The 18,930-nt window shown below is 46.0% G+C and overlaps 1 protein-coding gene across 2 annotated transcripts in view; it reads left to right on the forward strand.

Annotated features, from left to right (window-relative positions):
* Positions 1–18,930, forward strand: part of LOC121272587 (synaptosomal-associated protein 25-like) — an 89,987-nt gene that overhangs the window by 14,121 nt on the left and 56,936 nt on the right. For both annotated transcript variants that reach the window (XM_041179240.1, XM_041179241.1), the window contains exons 2-3: positions 6,845–6,994; positions 18,717–18,758. In XM_041179240.1, the coding sequence (XP_041035174.1) occupies positions 6,923–6,994; positions 18,717–18,758 (114 nt within the window). In that variant the 5' untranslated portion in view covers positions 6,845–6,922. The remainder of the gene's footprint in view (positions 1–6,844; positions 6,995–18,716; positions 18,759–18,930) is intronic.

An 18,930-nucleotide genomic window follows, 5' to 3' on the forward strand; every position in this document is an offset into this window, starting at 1 on the left:
TCTGCCCATATCCAAACCTGTATCACCAGCCCTGTGTTCATCGATGTACATTGACTCCTGGTCCAGAAACACCTCAAATTTAAAACTGTTATCTCAGTGATCAAATCAACTCCATGACCTCGCCGCTCCCTATCCCTGTAACCTCCTCTGCCCCTACCATCCTTTGAGATCTCTGTGTTCCTCCAATTCTGGCCTCTTGTGCATTTTGGGTTTTCTACACCCCCACCATCTGTGGCTGTGCCTTTAAATACCCAGGTTCTAAGCTCTAGAATCCTCTCCTTAAACCTCTCTGCGTTTCTGCCTCTCTCCTTTATACTCCACGGCCGTTCTGGGGAAGCGCTAATTCCTTCTGTAAGCTTAAGGCTGCGGCACTCGAACAGGCCGCAAACAGACCAAGGCTGAGAGCAATTGTAGCTCCCGAAGGCTTTACTGAATCACCTGGGGACTTCTCATTGTGTTCTCCTGTTCATCAGGACAATCCCATTTGTTCTTGTGAACTGAGGAGTGCGATTTGAGTGAGATTTTTACCATCACTTTGCTGGTGGGGCTATACAATCTTTTCTCTGGCTAGAACAGGATAGGACTGTATCTGTGGTTGTTATGTGAGTTCTGGGTCAAGACCCTTTGATTGGTGTCTTCTTAACATTTTTGAATTAAAAAAAAAGGGATCAGGCTTCCTGTTGCTACTGAAAACTCATTGAGAATTTTAATTATTAACAGTTCCACATCGCCGGCTTTGAACCAATTTGCCAGCTTCACTTAGTGAGAGGCGCTATCTTTATGGGTTAAAGTCACACTGCAGAGCCTTGGCCACGTAATCTAGATTGATGCTTTGGCGTAGTACCGAGGGACTGCTGCACTGTCAGTGCCATCTTTTGGATGAGGCATTGAACTGAGATGACATAGAAGATCTCAGCTATTTTGAAGGCACCACAACCACTCTTTACTCTGCTGGATTCACAGATCCTGAGATTGAATGAATGCTGCCGGTGCCAAGCTGGAAGCTGCCTCGCAAAATTACCTGACTTGCTATTTTTGACGGGCTCGGAATATTTTGATTTACATTCGGTGGCAGAGCAGGTGATTGGATGGCCCGAGGTGCAAACATTGCAGTTCCTAATGATGGTTCCCCTGTGCCTGAGGTAGCCGAGGGCTGATTATATCAGGCCAGGAGACTCAGCATTAGCCTCAATAAAACAGGATTGAACACAGAATAAGAGCAAAATACTGCAGGTGCTGGAGATCTGAAATAAAAACGCTTAAGTGCTGGAAGAACTCAGCAGGTTCCGGCACCTTTTGCGGAGACAGAAGCAGAGTTAACCTTCCGAGTCCAATGTGTCTCTTCTTTAGAACTGTCAGTTGCCAAGAAGAGTCATATGGACTCAAAACGTTGGGTGGGATCTTCCACACCCTCCCCCCACTGGGATTTTCCAGTCCCTTCGCAAGTCAATGGGCTTCTGGCTGGGGCGCTGCCTCTCCCACGACAGGTGCCACCCGCGACAGGTCCGGAAAATCCCGGCCGTTAACTCTGTTTCTTGCTCCGCAGATGCTGCCAGACCTGCTGGATTCTTCCGGCACTTTGTGTTTTTTATGTAGCTTTGAACACAGACCGGTTCCGGTTTTATTAGCTCATGCACGAGCTTCCTACCTTCTGCCTAATGGATTTTGGAGTGGGGTTGTCCAGGTTATGTTCCCCCACATTGGCCTGGACTTTTTATTCGGATTTTTATGGGGCCAGTGGGATGGCCAAAAGAGTCTTTTCCTGTTGCCAACGTTTCCCTAAGTCTAGAAGTTATTATACATCCATCCCTTCTGGATCTTTAACACTGGGACGTACTTATTGAGGACGTGTGAGGTGAATGTCAATGTGCGTTCATGAATAAGTCAATCATAGAATGGTTACAGCACAGAAGGAGGCCATTCAGCCCATCATCTGCAAGAGTAACTCACCTGGTGCCACTCCCCTGCCATTTCCCTGCAGCGCTTCAGATTTTTCACTTCAGCTAATCATCCAATTCTCTTTTGATTGGATCTTCCTCCTCCAGCAGTGCATTTCAGGCCCTTCTCTCTCCAGAGGGGCTTCTCTCAGCTGGACGGGGCTGTGAATCTGCTGCTGGAGTGAGGGGGCTGCTTTCTGGCAACAGAACATCAGTGAGGTGTCATGTGGCTATCAGTATCCCACAATCCCAACTAACCAGATCTCAGTGGAACGCTGCCCTTGGACATAACTGCAGCAACAAATTGCATTTGTATAGACAAACATCCCAAGACGTTTCCCAGGGGGAGGGTTTTTCCCTTGTCGGGCAGGCTTGGCGGGGGTGCACAGCGATTTGACGCTGATGGGTCAGTTACAGCCCACACAGCATGAGACGCGTGTGAGAGCGCTCAGCACTGCCTGTGTGGGCGAGGAGGAGGACATTGCACATCATTTTACACTCTGTCAGGTTGGGCACGCGCCTGCCCAGCAAGCTAAACATCCTCCCCCCAGGTGAATTATTAAACACCATTTGACATTGAGCCACATAAGAAGATTTTAGGACAGGAGTCCAAAAGCTTGGCCAAAGAGGCAGATTTTGAATAGAGGAGGAGAGAGGTTTAGGGAGAAAATTTCAGAGATTATTGTCTGAACAGCTGAAGGCATGGCCAACAATGGTGGGAAGGAGGATGTACAAAAGGCTTGGAGAAACAGTTCATGGAGGGTTGTGTGGCTAGGGCGGGCCGAGGCTATGGACAAGGATAAGAATTTTAAAATCCAGGAGCTGCTGGACCAGGAGCCAATGACTGTCAGCGAGCGTAGGAGCGATAGTTATCAGGAGCTTCTACTTGGCTCCAGTTAACACTGCATGAGTTAATCTAAGAGGCCGGGGAAGATTTTTCATTTTATTTCGCCTGACACAACATATTACAGGAATGTTGGGGTAGCTTTACGTATGTGCAGTTCTCCCTTGTTAACGCTACCATTTCGAGGAAGGCCTGCGCCAGTGGGGATTTTCTTCAGAGTCACCCCCCCCCCCCCCCCCCCCCCCCCCGTCCCTCACAATTCAACCCCAATTGCATTCAGACTCCCTCTCATCAGACCCCGGCCGCCTCTTGTTGCTGAGTCCCCACTCCTGCTCAGCAGTCTGGTAGCGGATCAGGCTGGGTTTGGATAGTACTGAATGTAGTTTATGTAAATAAAGACCGGCTGTTCAAACTGGACAGGATCCATGACTCTGGACTCCCTAGGTACTCCATTCACACTCACCGTACCTCTCCCTCCCACCCCATTAAAATCAGGATTCAAGTGGCCAACATAGAAGCTCTTCCATTCTCTTGCACTAATGTCCCTCAGCATCTGGTGTGGGGATTTGACATAAGATCATATCTCGCTGGCTGCTTCATGGAAATGACAGCAATAAAGCAAAATTCCATCTTCCACTACCGATCCTATTGAGAGGTGGTTTTAACACCTAATTGCTGGGCGGTTCTGTTTATGGGCTGTTTGCATGATTAATTGCCCCATTTGAAGCCTTCCTGTCCATTAGCTCCAGGCATCTGTGTCGTGAGTAAGGTATTAATATATTCCTTGCTCACTGCTCCTCAGCGTCACTGAGTCCTGCTTTCCATCTTTAACTCTTTGATTCCCCCGAACGTTCACCTGAGCTTTCACAAGGCAGGAACTTTTGAAAAGCAAAAGCAGGTCAGCACCTTCCACTTAGACTGTGCCTTCACTGTGCCAAAACTCTCAGGTGCTACACAGAGAAGCATTCACTGAGCCCTAATAGAGGGGAGCCAGGAGAATAAAAGAAAGACTTGCATTTCTATAGCACCTTTCACGACCTCAGAAAAGTGCTTTCCAAGCAATTAAGTACTTGTGAAGTGTGGTCACTGTTGTGATGTAGGAATCGTGGCAGCCAATGGGTGCACAGCAAGTTCCCACGAACAGCAATGTGATAATGGCCAGATAATCTGCTTTAGTGATGTTGTTTGAGGAATAAGTTTTATCCAGGACATTGGCGAGAGCTCCCCTCCTCTTCTTCGAAATAGCCCCATGAACTCTTCCACACCATCTGACAGGGTGGATTGGTTTAATGTCTTATTTAAAATGCAGCACCTTCAACAGTATGGAACTCCCCCAGTACTGCACTGGGAGTTTCAGCGGAAACTTTGTGCTCAAGTCTAATTCAACCTGTTCCTTTTCCGATTGGACATGGGAATGCAGTGCATCTGCAGAATAGACCAATGGAGATAGAGAGGAGCTGGGTATAGAATTGCCAACTCTCCAGGACTGGCCTGGAGTCTCCAGGAATTGAAGATCAATCTCCAGGATGCTGCTGTGTGCAACCCTGAGAGAAAAATCATCGGATGTTAAAAAATTGACTTTTAAAACATTTTCTTTGAAAATTTCTCTTTACCAGATGTAAAAATATTAAAGATGGGAAAAAAATGCTGTTTGGCTGACAGTCAAGCATCATCCAATTGGGTAATGAGTCTTTTTGCTTTCTGATTGGTGTAGGAAGGCCGTACATCACAAGGATGGACGTGTTGGCCGATTAATGGCTGGAGTGTGGGGGCAAGTCATGTGATGGAACCTCCAGGAATACATTTAATCACAGTTGGCGACCCTAGGGATGGGGCAGTTGAGTCGGGAGGTCATTTGATGAAAGCTTCAGGAAAAGTCTCAACCAGAGTTGGCAACCCTTGGTGACATACAGCATAGTTCCTTAGGCCTGTGAAACTGTGCCCCAACCTGGGTGAGTGAGTGAGTGCCTTTAAAAGAGGAAAAAATTGTGGAAGTAGGGTTGGAGAAATATACCCTTAACCCTCAGAAAATACTGGAAATATAGAGCATGTGTGTCTGAAGGTGTTGGGCTAACATTATGGTAGGCTCTTCATTAGGATGTGTCCTCTACTCCTGCTCTTTCACACACTGAATGGACCTGTTGTGCTTTTCCAGCACTTATCGCTTGAAAGATCTATTTTAAGAGTTAGTGTAAAAAGCTTTATAAAATGATGAGTCACACTGGTGGCTGCTCAGTTTCCCATATCCATGCATTTCCATAGAGCTTTAATGTGAGAATGAAAACAAGAAAGCATTGAGCAACAACGTGGCCTGATTTAGGCTTTGTCTTTAATGTTGTTGAAAATGAGATAGGTGGCGAGAAACGGGCAGGGCAGGGAGCGGACTATGATTTGTGTTCCGATATTTGTTTTGTTGTTTACGTAACTGCATTGAAAAATATCACCACTAGCCCCTACCCTGCCAGTGGCAAAATGTTCTCTTGTTTTGTAAAAAAAACCCAATAATTTAGGGTGATCTTCCTACATTTGAGGAATTTCTGGATGGCCACACAAAATCTGGATTGCCCCATCCAGATCAGATGGGTGTTGACCCCTAATCCTGTTCTGTCCATTAAGAAACTTTATCATTAACATTGGGCCACATTCTTTATCTGGATTGGGGACAAAAAACAAAATGGCTACACTCAAGAGATAGTCAAAGGTGGTCAGAAATACTTTGTTTATCCACCATGAGGGAAAGACAGTGGTGTAGTGGTAATATCACTGGGCTAATAGTCCAGCGACCCAGGTTGATACTCTGGGGGGTCACAGGTTCAAGTCGCACCATGGCAGCTGATGGAATTCAAAATTCAATTAATAAAATCTGCAATGTAAAGCTAGTTTCAGTAATGATGACCATGAATTATCACTGATTGTCATAAAAACCCATCTGGTTCACAACTACCCTTTAGGGAAGGAAATCTGCTGTCCTTACCTTGTCTGGCCTACATGTGACTTCATTTCCAGAGCAATGTGGTTGACTCTTAACCGCTGTCTGAAGTGGCTGAGTAAGCCACTCAATTCAAGGACAATTAGGGATGGGCAACAAATGCTGACCTTGCAGGTGATGCCCACGTCCCATGAAAGAATAAAAAAAAAGCGTTGCTTTTTAATGAGGAAACTCCAAGTCTATTGAGTGTGGGATTTCTTAGTTACAGTTAAAGTCACCTAGTGGAAGAAAGAATTGGCACTTATATAATAGTCTCTCACATTCTGCGTTCCGCAACCAATAGAGTGCTTTAGGAGTACGTTCACTGTTGTTACTTTCACAGCAGCCAGTTTGCATACAGCAAGCTCCCACAAACAACAATGTGACTAGATCATCTGTTTTAGTGATGGTGGCAAACACTGGGGATAAAGAACAACCAAAAAAAAAGTTTAGGAAAGATGTGGTGGCTTTAGAGAGGGTGCAGAAAAGCTTTATAAGAAATGTTCCAGAGGCGAGGGACTTCAGTTTTGTGGATAGACTGGAGAAACTGAGGTTGTTCTCCTTAGAGAAAAGAAACTGGAGAGGAGATAGAGCTGTTCAACATCACAAAGAGTCTGGACAGAGTAGATAGAGAGAAACTGTTCCCATTGGTGAAAGGGTCAAGAACCAATGGGAATTGGATAAGCACCTGAAGAAAAAGTAATTGGAGGGTTATGGGACAAGGACAGGAGAATGAGATGAGCTGAGTTGCTTTTGCAGAAAGCCAGCATGGACATGATGGGCTGAATGGCCTCCTCCTATGCTGTTCTTTGGTTCTATTCTATGTAAGTGCTCTAACTCTTTTTTGAAATAATGACATGGAGTCTTTTACGTTTACCTAAGTGAGTAGATGAAGCATCAGTTTAATATCTCATTCAAAAGATAGCACCCATGACAGTACAGTACTCCCTCAGTACTGCACTGGAGTGTCAGGCTCTGGAGCGGGGCTTGAACCCATGACCGTCCAACTCAGAGATGAGAGTGATATCGGCTGACACCTAATAAATGGTCTAAATATGATAACCATTTTAAAGCATTCCATTTTCTGATTTTCAGATCCTTGAAAGCCTTTGTGCAACCACAAGTGCTTCTACGTGACGTGAGGTGCTGTCACGATAAACCACGGACAGCAGCATGGATGGCGATGTGGATATGAGGTCGGAGCTGGAGGAAATGCAGCGTTGTGCTGACCAGATCACAGACGAGGTGAGTGGCAATTCCAAGAGGGCATTTCTTTATAAATACATTCTACCATTGCACAGGAAGCTTGCAATTGCGAAATGAAAGGTAGACCATGGTCCATCTAGTTTGATACAGTGATAATGGAGTTGTTGACCAATTAAAGTGATAGATCTCTATCAATGAATCTATAAGAGAGCCGGACATGACATAAGAAAAACCCCACTGGTGGAAAGCTTTGGGAACCGTAGGTCCAAAGTCAACTGTCCTCCTCAAACTTGTTACACTTACCATATGCCATCAAGTTACTCACATACCCAAAAAGGTTATCATCCAAAAGAAATCTATCTAAATATGCATTTGAATGAACCGACACTTAACTACTTGCATTGTGTCCCTAGGGTGTCTACCCCATAGGAAAGCCATTCGCTTCCTGAAATGTTGGTGATAATTTTAACTTGCTGAGCGAGAAATCTGTGGGATCATGTGGAACACCCATTTTACACCATGTCAATATTATTCTCTACTAACTTCATCGGGGAGTAAAATTGGGCAGGTAGTAAAACCAGCATTGTACTCGTACCCATTAGTTTCCCAATGGGTGGCAGAAATTAACATTGCTCCCATTACTTCGAGGTTATTTTTGAATTTGCCCCTCCTTCAAGCACAGACCCCTGGGTCTGCTGTTCAAGGTAAAACAGCTTGTCATGGTCAACATTACCTCGACCCTCTGGAACCCTAAAAACAGTAATCGGAGCACCTTTCAACCTTTTCATTCCTTTTGAGAACGTGCCCAGTTTACATAATCACTCCTCAATCTCTCTTTCCCCACAATCATTCTGATTAATCTTTTATAGAGTTATTGTAGCACAGAAGGAGGCCATTCGGACAATAAGCATGTGCCAGCTGTCTGTAGAGCATTCCAACCAGTCCTATCCTCTCGCTATATTCTCATAGCCCTACAAGTTTAATTCCAAGTACCGGTCCAATTTCCTTTCGAAATGATTGAATGTCTCCTCTTCAACCACCCTCCTGGGCAGTGAGTTCCAGGTCGCTGTGTAAAGAAATTTTTCCTTATACCCCCTCCTGTATCTCTTGCCCAAAACCTTGAAAGTGTCACCTACTGCTTGAACCACTAGCTAATGGGAACAGCTTTTCTTTGTCTACTTTATCTAAAGCTGTCAGAGTCTTGTACACTGCAATCAGATCTTACCTCAATCTCCTTCGCTCCAGCTTCTCCAATCTAACCTTGTGGCTAAAATCCCGCATCCCTGGAACCATTCTGGTAAATCTCTTCCACACCCTCTCAGGGACCCTCACATCCTTCCTAAAGCATGAACTGGATGCAATTCTGGTCACCACCCCCAATGAGAGCTTGGCGGGTTTCAGGTGAATGAAGCAAATGATTGTCAAATAAAACAATTAGTTAATACCCAGAACAGATCAGGTATGGGAGGAATAAAACATGGGCATCTGCAGGTACATCAGAGATAGAATCATAAAATCACAGAATGGTTACAGCACAGAAAGAGGCCATTCGCATGTCATGTCTGTACTGGCTCTCTGAAGGAGCAATTCACCGAGTATCACTCCGCTGACATCTCCCCGTTACCCTGCACATTCTTCCTTTTCAGATAATAATCTAATTCCCTCTTGAATGCTTCGTTTGAATTGGTCTCCACCACACTCTTAGGGAGTGTGCTCCAGATCCTAATCACATGCTGAGGGAGAGTGCTTTTCCTCATGTCTCCATTGCTTCTTTTCCCAGTCACCTTAACTCTGTACCTGCTCTGGTTCTCGATCCGTCCGCCAATGGGAACAGCTTCTCCCTATTCACTCTGTGCAGATCCCTCATGATTTTGAACACCTGTCAAATCTCCTTGCAACATTTTCTGCTGAGGAAAACAGTCCCAACCTCTCCTTTGTATCTTTTTAATAACTTCAGTATCCTTTTTGTACTGTGGTGACGAGAGCTGTACACAGTAATTATTGCACCCCGATCATTTATAAAGTAGCAGGATTATCTCCCTATTTGGCTTCTGTAACATCCTTACAATATTAAATCAGTCATACATGGTTGAAAGGATACAGGAGAACACATTATCCTGCTCAGGAAGGATATATTGGCCTTGGAGGGGATAAAGAGTTGGATTTTCCTGGCCTCCAGAGAAAGCACCCACAAAGGCAGGACTTTCACCGTTCAGAGGGGGGTGAGGGTGCATGCTGCAGTCAGGCCTGCTGACCCTGGAAAGAGTCTGGACACCGAGATGGGCTGTGGGACGTCGTCCCGGTTATAATAAAACAGTAGGACCCTCATCCCTCACAGCCCCTCACACCCCCATGCCAACTATAACTCTTCCCTGCCCATTCACCCACCATATAGAATCACTGAACCTTATAGTGACAACAGGATGTGTTAAAAGAGCTTTAAAAACAGTCATTCGTTCATAATTTCACACTTTCTGAAAATAAAACTCCTGTCACTACAGGCCAATAAAAGTGCCAATCATCCAGGCCCTTTAAAGTATCAATAGCAGAAACTGCAAGCATTTGAAACCTCTTTATTTTGTGTAAATAAACATTGAGAAAATTGGACAGGAGAGAACAGAGAACCAGAGCTGTCAATCGAGCAATGATTTCCCTGGGGCTCAGCTGTTTCAACAGTCTAATGGATGTGTGGGCTCTCAGCCAGGTCTCATTATAAATTCAGTGTGAGAGGAATTGCCATGACAAGTTGAGAATCAAAAACAGTTCTGCCGATGAACCATGGATAAATGACTTAACAGTGACTGTACACATAATATATCAGTAAAATATCTTGGGCGTGGGGAAGTGGTGGTGGGAGGTAATTCAGATGAGAGCACTCACTGGATACTGATAGATCAAAGCCCTATGGACATGATCAATCTTGATGAAAGAGTAGGATAGTTAATTGAATCAGACAGCTCTTAGCACTATTCAGCTCACTGTCCTTTAAAGGGCTAAACTCAACACTTAAGGGGGAAAGGGAACAGGAAATGGCTGCATTTACTGATGCTGCAACTGCAGGGGGTACAACCCCGCTCATGCAATCACTGCCAGTGACATCCAGACAGCTGCCAGCATCAAAGATGGCGCAGACCAAACTCCGCTTGAAAAGAAAATTGTTTTCCCCTCATTTTTCGGCTAACTTTGCTGCCTTACTCCCAGTGAGTGAGATGGCCAGAGGGGTAGTGAGCAGGGGGCAGTGAGGGACCTGGAGTGGAGCAATGAGCAAGGCCCGATCAGGATGGGGAGACTGGTCAGCGAGAGGTTCAGTGGACAACGGGCACACAGCAATGACATCAGCAGTGGGATGAAGTGTGGTGGGTGGGGAGGGTGCCAAGCTCCTGCTTCTGTTTGCTGTTGGGAGTCACAGAGTTTCCTATATTACAACAGCCACTACCCTTAAAAAGCATTTCATTGGCTGTAAGGGGCATTGGACGGGCTGAAGTTCTGAAAGGGGCAATAGAATCAAACATAAACATTTGTATGGCATGGAAAGAGGTCATTCAGCCCATTAGTTATATAAATGCACGTCTTTCATTCTTTGCAGACTATGGATTAAACTTTGGGCCTCTTGTTGTGTTAGCACGTTGGTACATTCATTCTTAAACCACCAGAGGACCTTTTCAATTGGAAAAAAAAAGTGATCAGAGTTACTCTTTGACTCAAAAACAAAAATTGCTGGAAAAACTCAGCAGGTCTGACAGTATCTGTGGAGAGAAAGACAGAGTTAACATTTCGAGTCCGTATGACTTTTCTTCAGAACTCACCAGATTCTGGTGAAGTCATTCGGACTCAAAACATTAACAATGCTCCTCTCCACAGATACTGTCAGACCTGCTGAATTTTTCCAGCTATTTTTGTTTTTGTTTCAGATTTCCAGCATCCGCAGTATTTTACTTTTATTCTTTGATTCCTGTTAGAGAGACAGTGATCCACTATATTCGGATTATTTCTCGTCCAAGCTATGTTTTCATTCTTGATTCTCGGTAGAATGGATACTCCCAATATCCCGCTCCACGATCTCCGCTCTGCTGTTGGTATCTATTACCCGCCAAGTTTTCTCATGTTCCTGCGCCCAGATCAAATGTTACAGAATTTACAGGCCTTGGTAGACCGATGTCACCCACGAGCCCCCACCAACCCCCACCCCCTACCACCACCCCCCCACCGACCCCCCACCACCCCGACCCCCCCACCACCCCCCTGACCCCCCACCACCACCTACCCCCCAAACCCCCACCACCCATCCACCCACCCACCCCTACTCCCTGACCCCCCACACCCACTCTCCCCCCCACCACACCCCCAACCCCCCACCACCCATCCACCCACCCACCCCCTGAACCCCCACCCTCCCTCCCATCACCCCCCCTCACCACCCACCCACCCCCTCACCAGCCCCCCGCTCCCCCCACCGCCCCCGTAAAATCCGTAAAATGTCAGGCAGTTCGGTAGCAGCCGGGTAGGCTGTGGGAAGGCTGCCCTGAACTGTCTGACATTTTATGGGGGCGGCTGGGTGATGTTGGTCTGCCAAGGTCTGTAAATTCTGTAACATTTGATCTGAGCTCAGGAACATGAGAAAATTTGGTGGGTAACGGATACCAACAGCAGAGCCGGCAGGGAGGGCAAAATCCAGCCCAGTATTGCCGGATCTACTGGTCTTAACCATCCATGGATCCTGCTTTTGGGAAGACCAAAGGTAAGGTCATTGTGGATCTGAACAAGAATAAATCGCAGTACAACGGCAGCTTGTGGTACAGGAGGGTGTACATATAAGCCACAATTTTTACAGGGTGGGGTGCATGAGGTAGCCTGTAACTGAGTGATGGATCGGTGGAGGTCCTGTCTATCTTAACAGCAAGGCCCTTTTTGAATAAATCTCTGCAGAGGACCACCCGTTACCTGGTTAGATTGTTCACATGATCACCGAGCCAAGAGTGGGGAGATCTGGCAACAGGGGCCCTCAGCCAGGGTCTCGGCAGTCAGGCTTCACACTGGGAGGGTACGCTGGGAACTCCTCTTGCAGGGAGGCCGTGGGACTACCGGGCTCGAGAGGTTGACAGAAGAATGAGTACTCATGCTCCTCTTGGCCCACGAGGATTTCAAAGAGTGGCTGAAGCTTTTAAATTTACCTGGGCTTCTTCTGAGCAGTCAGCCTGTCCCGTCATGCTGCTGATCCCAGGTAGCAGCTAGCCAGGACCCTCTCCCGTGTGGACCATATAATTACATTGATGACATTTATTGGGCTTTTGGATCTTCAGTAGTCTGTTGTAACGGGAGCCTAGCCCAGCTTCTGAATTGCTGCACCGATGTTACACCGGCAGGAAACACAGGAGATTGGAGCTGGGTTCTTGAACTTTAGAATTCCAGCCCCTCACTCAAGCTTTTCCTGCCCCTCGGGGTGGTTCAAATTGACACCGTAGAATAGTAAGCGCAGAAGGATATCCCTGCCCCCTTCCCCACCACCCCATCGCCCCCCCACCAGTCGACTGTTTCATGGGTCCACGGTGATCCTGCGCCTCGAGTGGGTGTAGTACCGGCAGCAGCAGCCGCCTCCTCTGTGGTGCTGCTGAGCAATGAAGAGGTGCTGGCCCCTGATTGGCTGGCAGCTCTCAGAGGGCTCAACTCACCCTGGGGTCCTTGATCCCGGGGAAGGCTATCTGCTGCCCAGTTAAGTGCCTGATTGGCACTGAATTCAGCCAACCTTCCCCAATAAAAGCGATGCTTTTGCTGGTTCTGCAGCCAGCGGGCAAGAGACCCCCCATCAGCTCCATTGATTACCACCCCCAGTGTCCAATGCTTTCATTGGAATACATTTAAGGACTCAGATTATTTAGATCCCCGAGCACTTTTAAGAATAGTGCAGGGCACTCTCTTGGTGGCCTGGCCAATGTTCATTCCTCAACCAACAGCCCAATGACAAACTGGTCTTTTTATCATTGCCCTTTTTGGGATCCTGTTGAGCGCAATATGACAGCACAACAACAAATTGTATTTATGTAGCACCTTTAATGTAGCAAATGGTCCCAAGATGTTTCACAAGAGAGATTATCTGACACCGAACCACATAAGGAGATATTAGTACGTGACAAAAAGGCAGCTTTTAAGGAACATTTTAAAGACAGAGAGAGAGAGGTAGAGTGGCTGAGAGGTTTAAGGAGGGACTTCCAGAGCTTAGTGCCCCCCATAGCTGAAGGCACAGCTGCCAATGACATGGTGAAAGAAATCCAAAATGTGCTAGAGGACACAACTGGAGGCATAGCAAGATTCTCGGAGGGTCGTAGAGATAGGGAGGGGTGAGGCCACGAGGGTTTGAACACAAAGATAACAACTTTAAATTCAAACTGTTGGTAGACTGGGAGCCAACGTAGGTCAGTGAACACAAGAGTGACAGGGCAATGGAGCTTACTGCAAGTTTGGAAATGGTCAGCCGAGTTTTGGGTGAGCTCAAGTTTACAGAGAATAGAAGATGGGAGGCTGACCAGGAATTCATTGGAATAGTCCGGTCCAGAGTAAACCGAGATATGGAAAAGGGTTTCAGCAACAAAGGGATCTTCAAAATCATGAGGGGCCTGGACAGAGTAGATAGGGAGAAGCTGTTCCCGCTCGTAAAAGGATCAAGAACGAGCGGGCACAGAATTAAAGTGATTTGCAAAACCAGCAAATGTGACATGAGAGAAAACTTTTTAACACAATGAGTGGTTTGGGTCTGGAATGCACTGCCTGGAAGTGTGGTGGAGACAAGTTCAATCGAGGCATTCAAGAGGGCATTAGATGATTATTTGAATAGAAACAATGTACAGGGGTACGGGGAAAAGGCAGGACAATGCCACTAGGTCATAATGCTCGTTTGGAGAGCTGGTGCAGACATGATGGGCCGAATGGCCTCCTTCTGTGCCGTTAAGATTCTGTGATTCTACGCAAGATGGACACAGGTGGAAGTAGGCTGTCTTGGTAATTGGTAATCATTGCAACTTAATTCATTGTACCTGAAGCACTTTGAGGCGTTTCTGAGAGACACAATAAAGCTCTATAAAAAAATAAAGATCTCTCCCTTTTTTCAAATGGGAAATACTTGTTAGTACTAGACTTACAAAGGTGTTTTTCATGAATTTCAGTGACTTTGGAGAGGCTGAGATTGTTGTCTTATTTATCCCTGGCTCAGAAACCCTCCGCCCGGCTGTAAAATTACGAAGGGGCCAGATTGGCAGTAATTTCCCCAGCCTCTGGAGAGTCACGGGGCTGTGAATAATGAGAGAGTGAAAATGGATGCAGCGAGATGAGGTGAAGTTTGACCTTGAGGATAGAGGAAATATTAAAGATGGGAGCTCGCAGTGTGTGATGGGGAAGCGGATAATTGATGCTGACACCTCATGGCTGTGGCTGTGTGGGACCTGAAACTGCAAAGGGCAAAGAAACACACACCCACCTTCCTGATGATTAGAATGAGGCGGTTTGTCAAATGAGATGCCAGTGGGGAAGAAGGAGGATAAATCCAACAGCAGTCAAAAAGGGCAGGAGCAGTGTCCTGGTCGATTTAACGCTTGTGCTTATTTTGAGGAGAGAATTGCAGCCTTTGTGTTGCAAAGTAAGAGGAGAGCACAGTCTAAATACTACCTTCTGTTAAAGCAGCATAGAGGATCCAGCAGCCTGCGCTCGCTGATCTTCAGTGGCTTTCACTGCAGCAACACCTCTAGTTTAAAATCCTCATGCTTCTCCACAGCCTCACCCCCTCCTTACATCAGCAACCTCCTGCAGCACTGTGGCCCTTTGGGATCTCTGCTTCCCTTCCCTTCTGGCGTCTTGACTGTCACCCATTGTCATTGCTCTTTTGAGCCATCTGGTCCCGGAGCTCTGGCTCTCCATCACTGATACCTCTCCGCCTCTCTCTCTCTCTCTCCTTGGCTCACCTGCTCTCATGCATCCTTATGAAAGTAAAATACTGCAGATGCTGGAAATCTGAAAGAGAAACAAAAAATGCTGGAAGTACTCAACAGCGTCTGTGGAGACGGAAACAGAGGCTGGGATTTTCCAGCCCGTCACACCGGTGGGATCCTCCGGTCTCGCTGATGTGAACGGAGATTTCAATGGCTAAGCTGGCCACCCTGCGGGAATACACGCTGCGATGGGGGGGTAGGGGGTGGGGGTAGGGTGTGGGGTTGGGGGATGGGGGGTTCTGGACACTAACCTGAAGTAGGAGATATTAGGGTTAGGGATGATAAACTTGGTCATGAGTCGCAGAGTTTTAAGGAGAGTCTCAAAGGAGGAGAGGAAGATGGAGAGATCAAGGGATTTAGCCTGAGAATTCCAGAGCCCAGGGCTTTGACAGCGACAGAGGGGAAATGGAACTTTGCCTCTGGGTTATTGTCTATGCAGTGTGTGCTATAACATAGTATAATGAGTAAGATAGCATCAGAAATTAAAACAGATTAACGGCAGTACAGAGAGCACCTAACTTAACTTCACTTTCGTCGTGTTTACACTGTCTGCCAGGTTTTTATTCTATTAACCCCTCGATGAGCCCCAGAGGCTGGAGCAGCTGCAATCTAAACTGGATGGTATTAACCCATTCACTTCTCCGCTGTGTGACTGTCACAATCAGTTGGGGTGGATGATTTGAGGGGATGGGGGGTGGTTGGGGTTGGATGGGCTGGGGGAACAGGCAAATGTAAAAAGCCACCTGATTCAAAGTGTTGCCACCTTGTTTCTCACGGCCGGGTAGCATCACATTTGAATCAGAGTTGTGCTTGTGTGCACTCTGGGTGCTGGGACCCTGCCATCGGTGCTGGTGACAAACTAGCCCATTCCTCACTCCTGGGCACATATTGTCACCTCTTTTCCTGGTGTCTTCTGGTGCCCTGTATCATGAGGGTGGAATTGTGAGGAGCATCATTAGTGAACACTTAACCTCTTCACAGGACATTCTTTAACCTATTATTTTCAGCAAAGGCCTTAATCTGTTTTAACAACTCTGTCATAGTGCCTGATTTCAAACAGGGATTGGTTTATCTCCTGTGGGCTGTGTGTATGAACAGCCAAGGCCAACAGTATTCTTCAGGTGCAGTGGGGTTAGAGCTGGGAGCTGTAACTGGCCTAGGGCATGCATTTTAAAGTTAGGCCTCATTTTAAAGTTATGCATTTTGGCCATGTTTTATATAATAATTTGATATTCTATTGCTTATTTATAGTAAAACTATAAACTTAAAGGAAAGTACGGAATATAAAGATAAATATATGTATATATATATATAAATGGAGCTCTGAGGTACAGAGCAAAAGAGCGCCCCCATTCGTGGACAGGTGTAATTACAGCAGGACACGTTTATAGTTTTTATTCTTTCATGGGATGTGGGTGTGACAGGCAACACCGGCATTTGTTACCCATCCTTAAACGCCCTTGAGAAAGTGGTGGTGAGCTGTCTTCTTGAACCACCAGCCTGGTAAAACTGAGTGGCTTGCTAAGACATTTCGGAGGGCAGCTAAGAGTCAACCACGTTGCTGTGGGTCTGGAATCACATGTAGGCCAGACCAGGTAAGGATGGCAGATTTCCCTCCCTAAAGGGCATTAATGAACCAGATGGGTTTTTAACAACAATTCATGATAGGCTTATGGTCACCATTAATCAGACTAGCATTCAAAGCCAGATTAACTAATTGAATTTAAATTCCACCAGCTGCCATGGTGGGATTTGAATCTATGATCCCCAGAGCATTAGCCTGGGCCTCTGGATTACTGACCCAGTGACATTACTGCGATGCCACCATCTCCCAGCTCTTTGTTTTCATACAAAGAAATGGTAACCATCAATAAAAGCATACACACGCGTGCACAGAAGTGTGTCCTTCCTCTGTTTGCCAGAGAGATCATATGTTCGGCCAGAGGAACGGGACACACACTGCGCAGAGATACCTGTGCTTCAGCTCAAGATGGCTGATGTCCAAAATTAGGATGAGACATGGGCATGCGTGGAGGATGAGCAGCCACACTGGCCAGTATAAGGACTGAACCTGGGACTTTGGCATTACCCTGTATTATCACCACATTCTAACCATCTGCACTAACCATCGAATTCTTTCACTGAGCCGCATACATGGACCAGACAGGGAGCCAGCGAGCCAACGAAGACAACGTGGCATGCAGACAGACTAGCAAGTACAAAGAAGTACAAAGCAGCCCACCTTGCCGGGCATGACTTGTTTACATAAGCACTTTCAATAATAAATGTGGAGATTGGAATTTATAATGGGAAAAGTTGACTCAAAAGCGTGAGTCATCAGGCAGTATGGATTTACAGACAGGAATGCATGCATCAGGGAGTATGGATTTACAGACAGGAATGCATGCATCAGGGAGTATGGATTTACAGACAGAAATGCATGTATCAGGAAGTATGGATTTGCAGACAGGAATACATGCATCAAAGAGTATGGATTTACAGACAGGAATGCATGCATCAGAGAGTATGGATTTACAGACAAGAGTGCATGCATCAGGGAGTATGGATTTACAGACAGGAATGCATACAAATAGACATTTTTTATTATTTATTATTGATATTGCTCAGCACTGTTTTGCCCCACCTGCCTTTAAACCTGTTTCTCCCACACCATTCCACACTTTGTTCCAATAGGGAGGATTTGTTTTCAATCCCAGTGGCAGGGTTGAGGTTCGGCACTGGTTGCTTGGAGTTTCTCCATGGGGAGGTTGGGGAGGAACAGCTCTTTTCTGTATCTTGGCAAATACTTATCCCTCAACCAATATCACTGAAAGTGGATTAAAAACAAAATAACTGCGGATGCTGGAAATCCAAAACAAAAAATAAAAAATACCTGGAAAAACTCAGCAGGTCTGGCAGCATTGGTGGAGAAGAGTACAGTTGACGTTTCGAGTCCTCATGACCCTTCCACAGAACTAAGTAAAAATAGGAGAGGGGTGAAATATAAGCTGGTTAAGTTGGGGGGGGTGGGGGGGTGGTGATTGTTGGGACAAGCAAGCTGTGATAGGAGGAGATAACCAAAAGATGTCACAGACAAAAGAACAAAGAGATGTTGAAGGTGGTGATATTATCTAAAAGATTGTGCTAATTAAGAATGGATAGCAGGACAAGCAAGGTACAGATAGCTCTAGTGGGGGTGGGGTGAAATGAGACTAAAAGGACATAAAAAGTATAGATAAATGATCGGTGGAATACATTAAAAATAATGGAAATAGGTGGGAAAAGAAAAATCTATATAAATTATTGGAAAAAAGGAGGGGGAAGAAACAGAAAGGGAGTGGGGATGGAGGAGGGAGTTTAAGATCTAAAATTGTTGAACTCAATATTCAGTCCAAAAGGCTGTAAAGTGCCTAGTCCACTGAAAGTAATACACTGAAAGTGGATTACCTGGTCATTATAACATTGCTGATTGTGAGATCTTGCAGTGCGCAAATTGGCTGCCAAGTTTCTTACCTTACAACAGTGAGTATGATTCAAAAGTACTTCATTGTCTGTAAAGTGCTTTGGGGCACTCTGAGTTTGTGAAAGGTGCTGTATAAGTTCTTTCTTTCTGAACCTGTGATTGTTTTTGAAGTTTGTTAGGGCTCTAGAGAGGTTAAAGGTTGCCCATCTGGCTTGGGTTTATGTTTATTAAAACACAGAACTTATTGCTGGTAAACTGAAGCCTTCGTGTTTGTTTACAGTGGTCTAATTGTGTGATTCTCTCTCTCTTTCTCTCTCCACAGTCCCTGGAAAGCACCCGCCGTATGCTGCAACTGGTGGAGGAGGTACCGTGCCAGCAAATTTCATTTATTATTTTATATTGGTGAATTCCTGTTGCGGTCATGTTCCTGTGACATTTCGGGCATTGCTTGGGATCATCACAGAGCGAGATTTACATCTGGGGGGACAAAATGGAAATGACACGCACTAAACTTCCTTCCCCCCCACCCCAAATCC

The sequence above is a fragment of the Carcharodon carcharias genome, chromosome 34, assembly GCF_017639515.1.
Source record: "Carcharodon carcharias isolate sCarCar2 chromosome 34, sCarCar2.pri, whole genome shotgun sequence".
Taxonomy (NCBI): Eukaryota; Metazoa; Chordata; class Chondrichthyes; order Lamniformes; family Lamnidae; genus Carcharodon; species Carcharodon carcharias.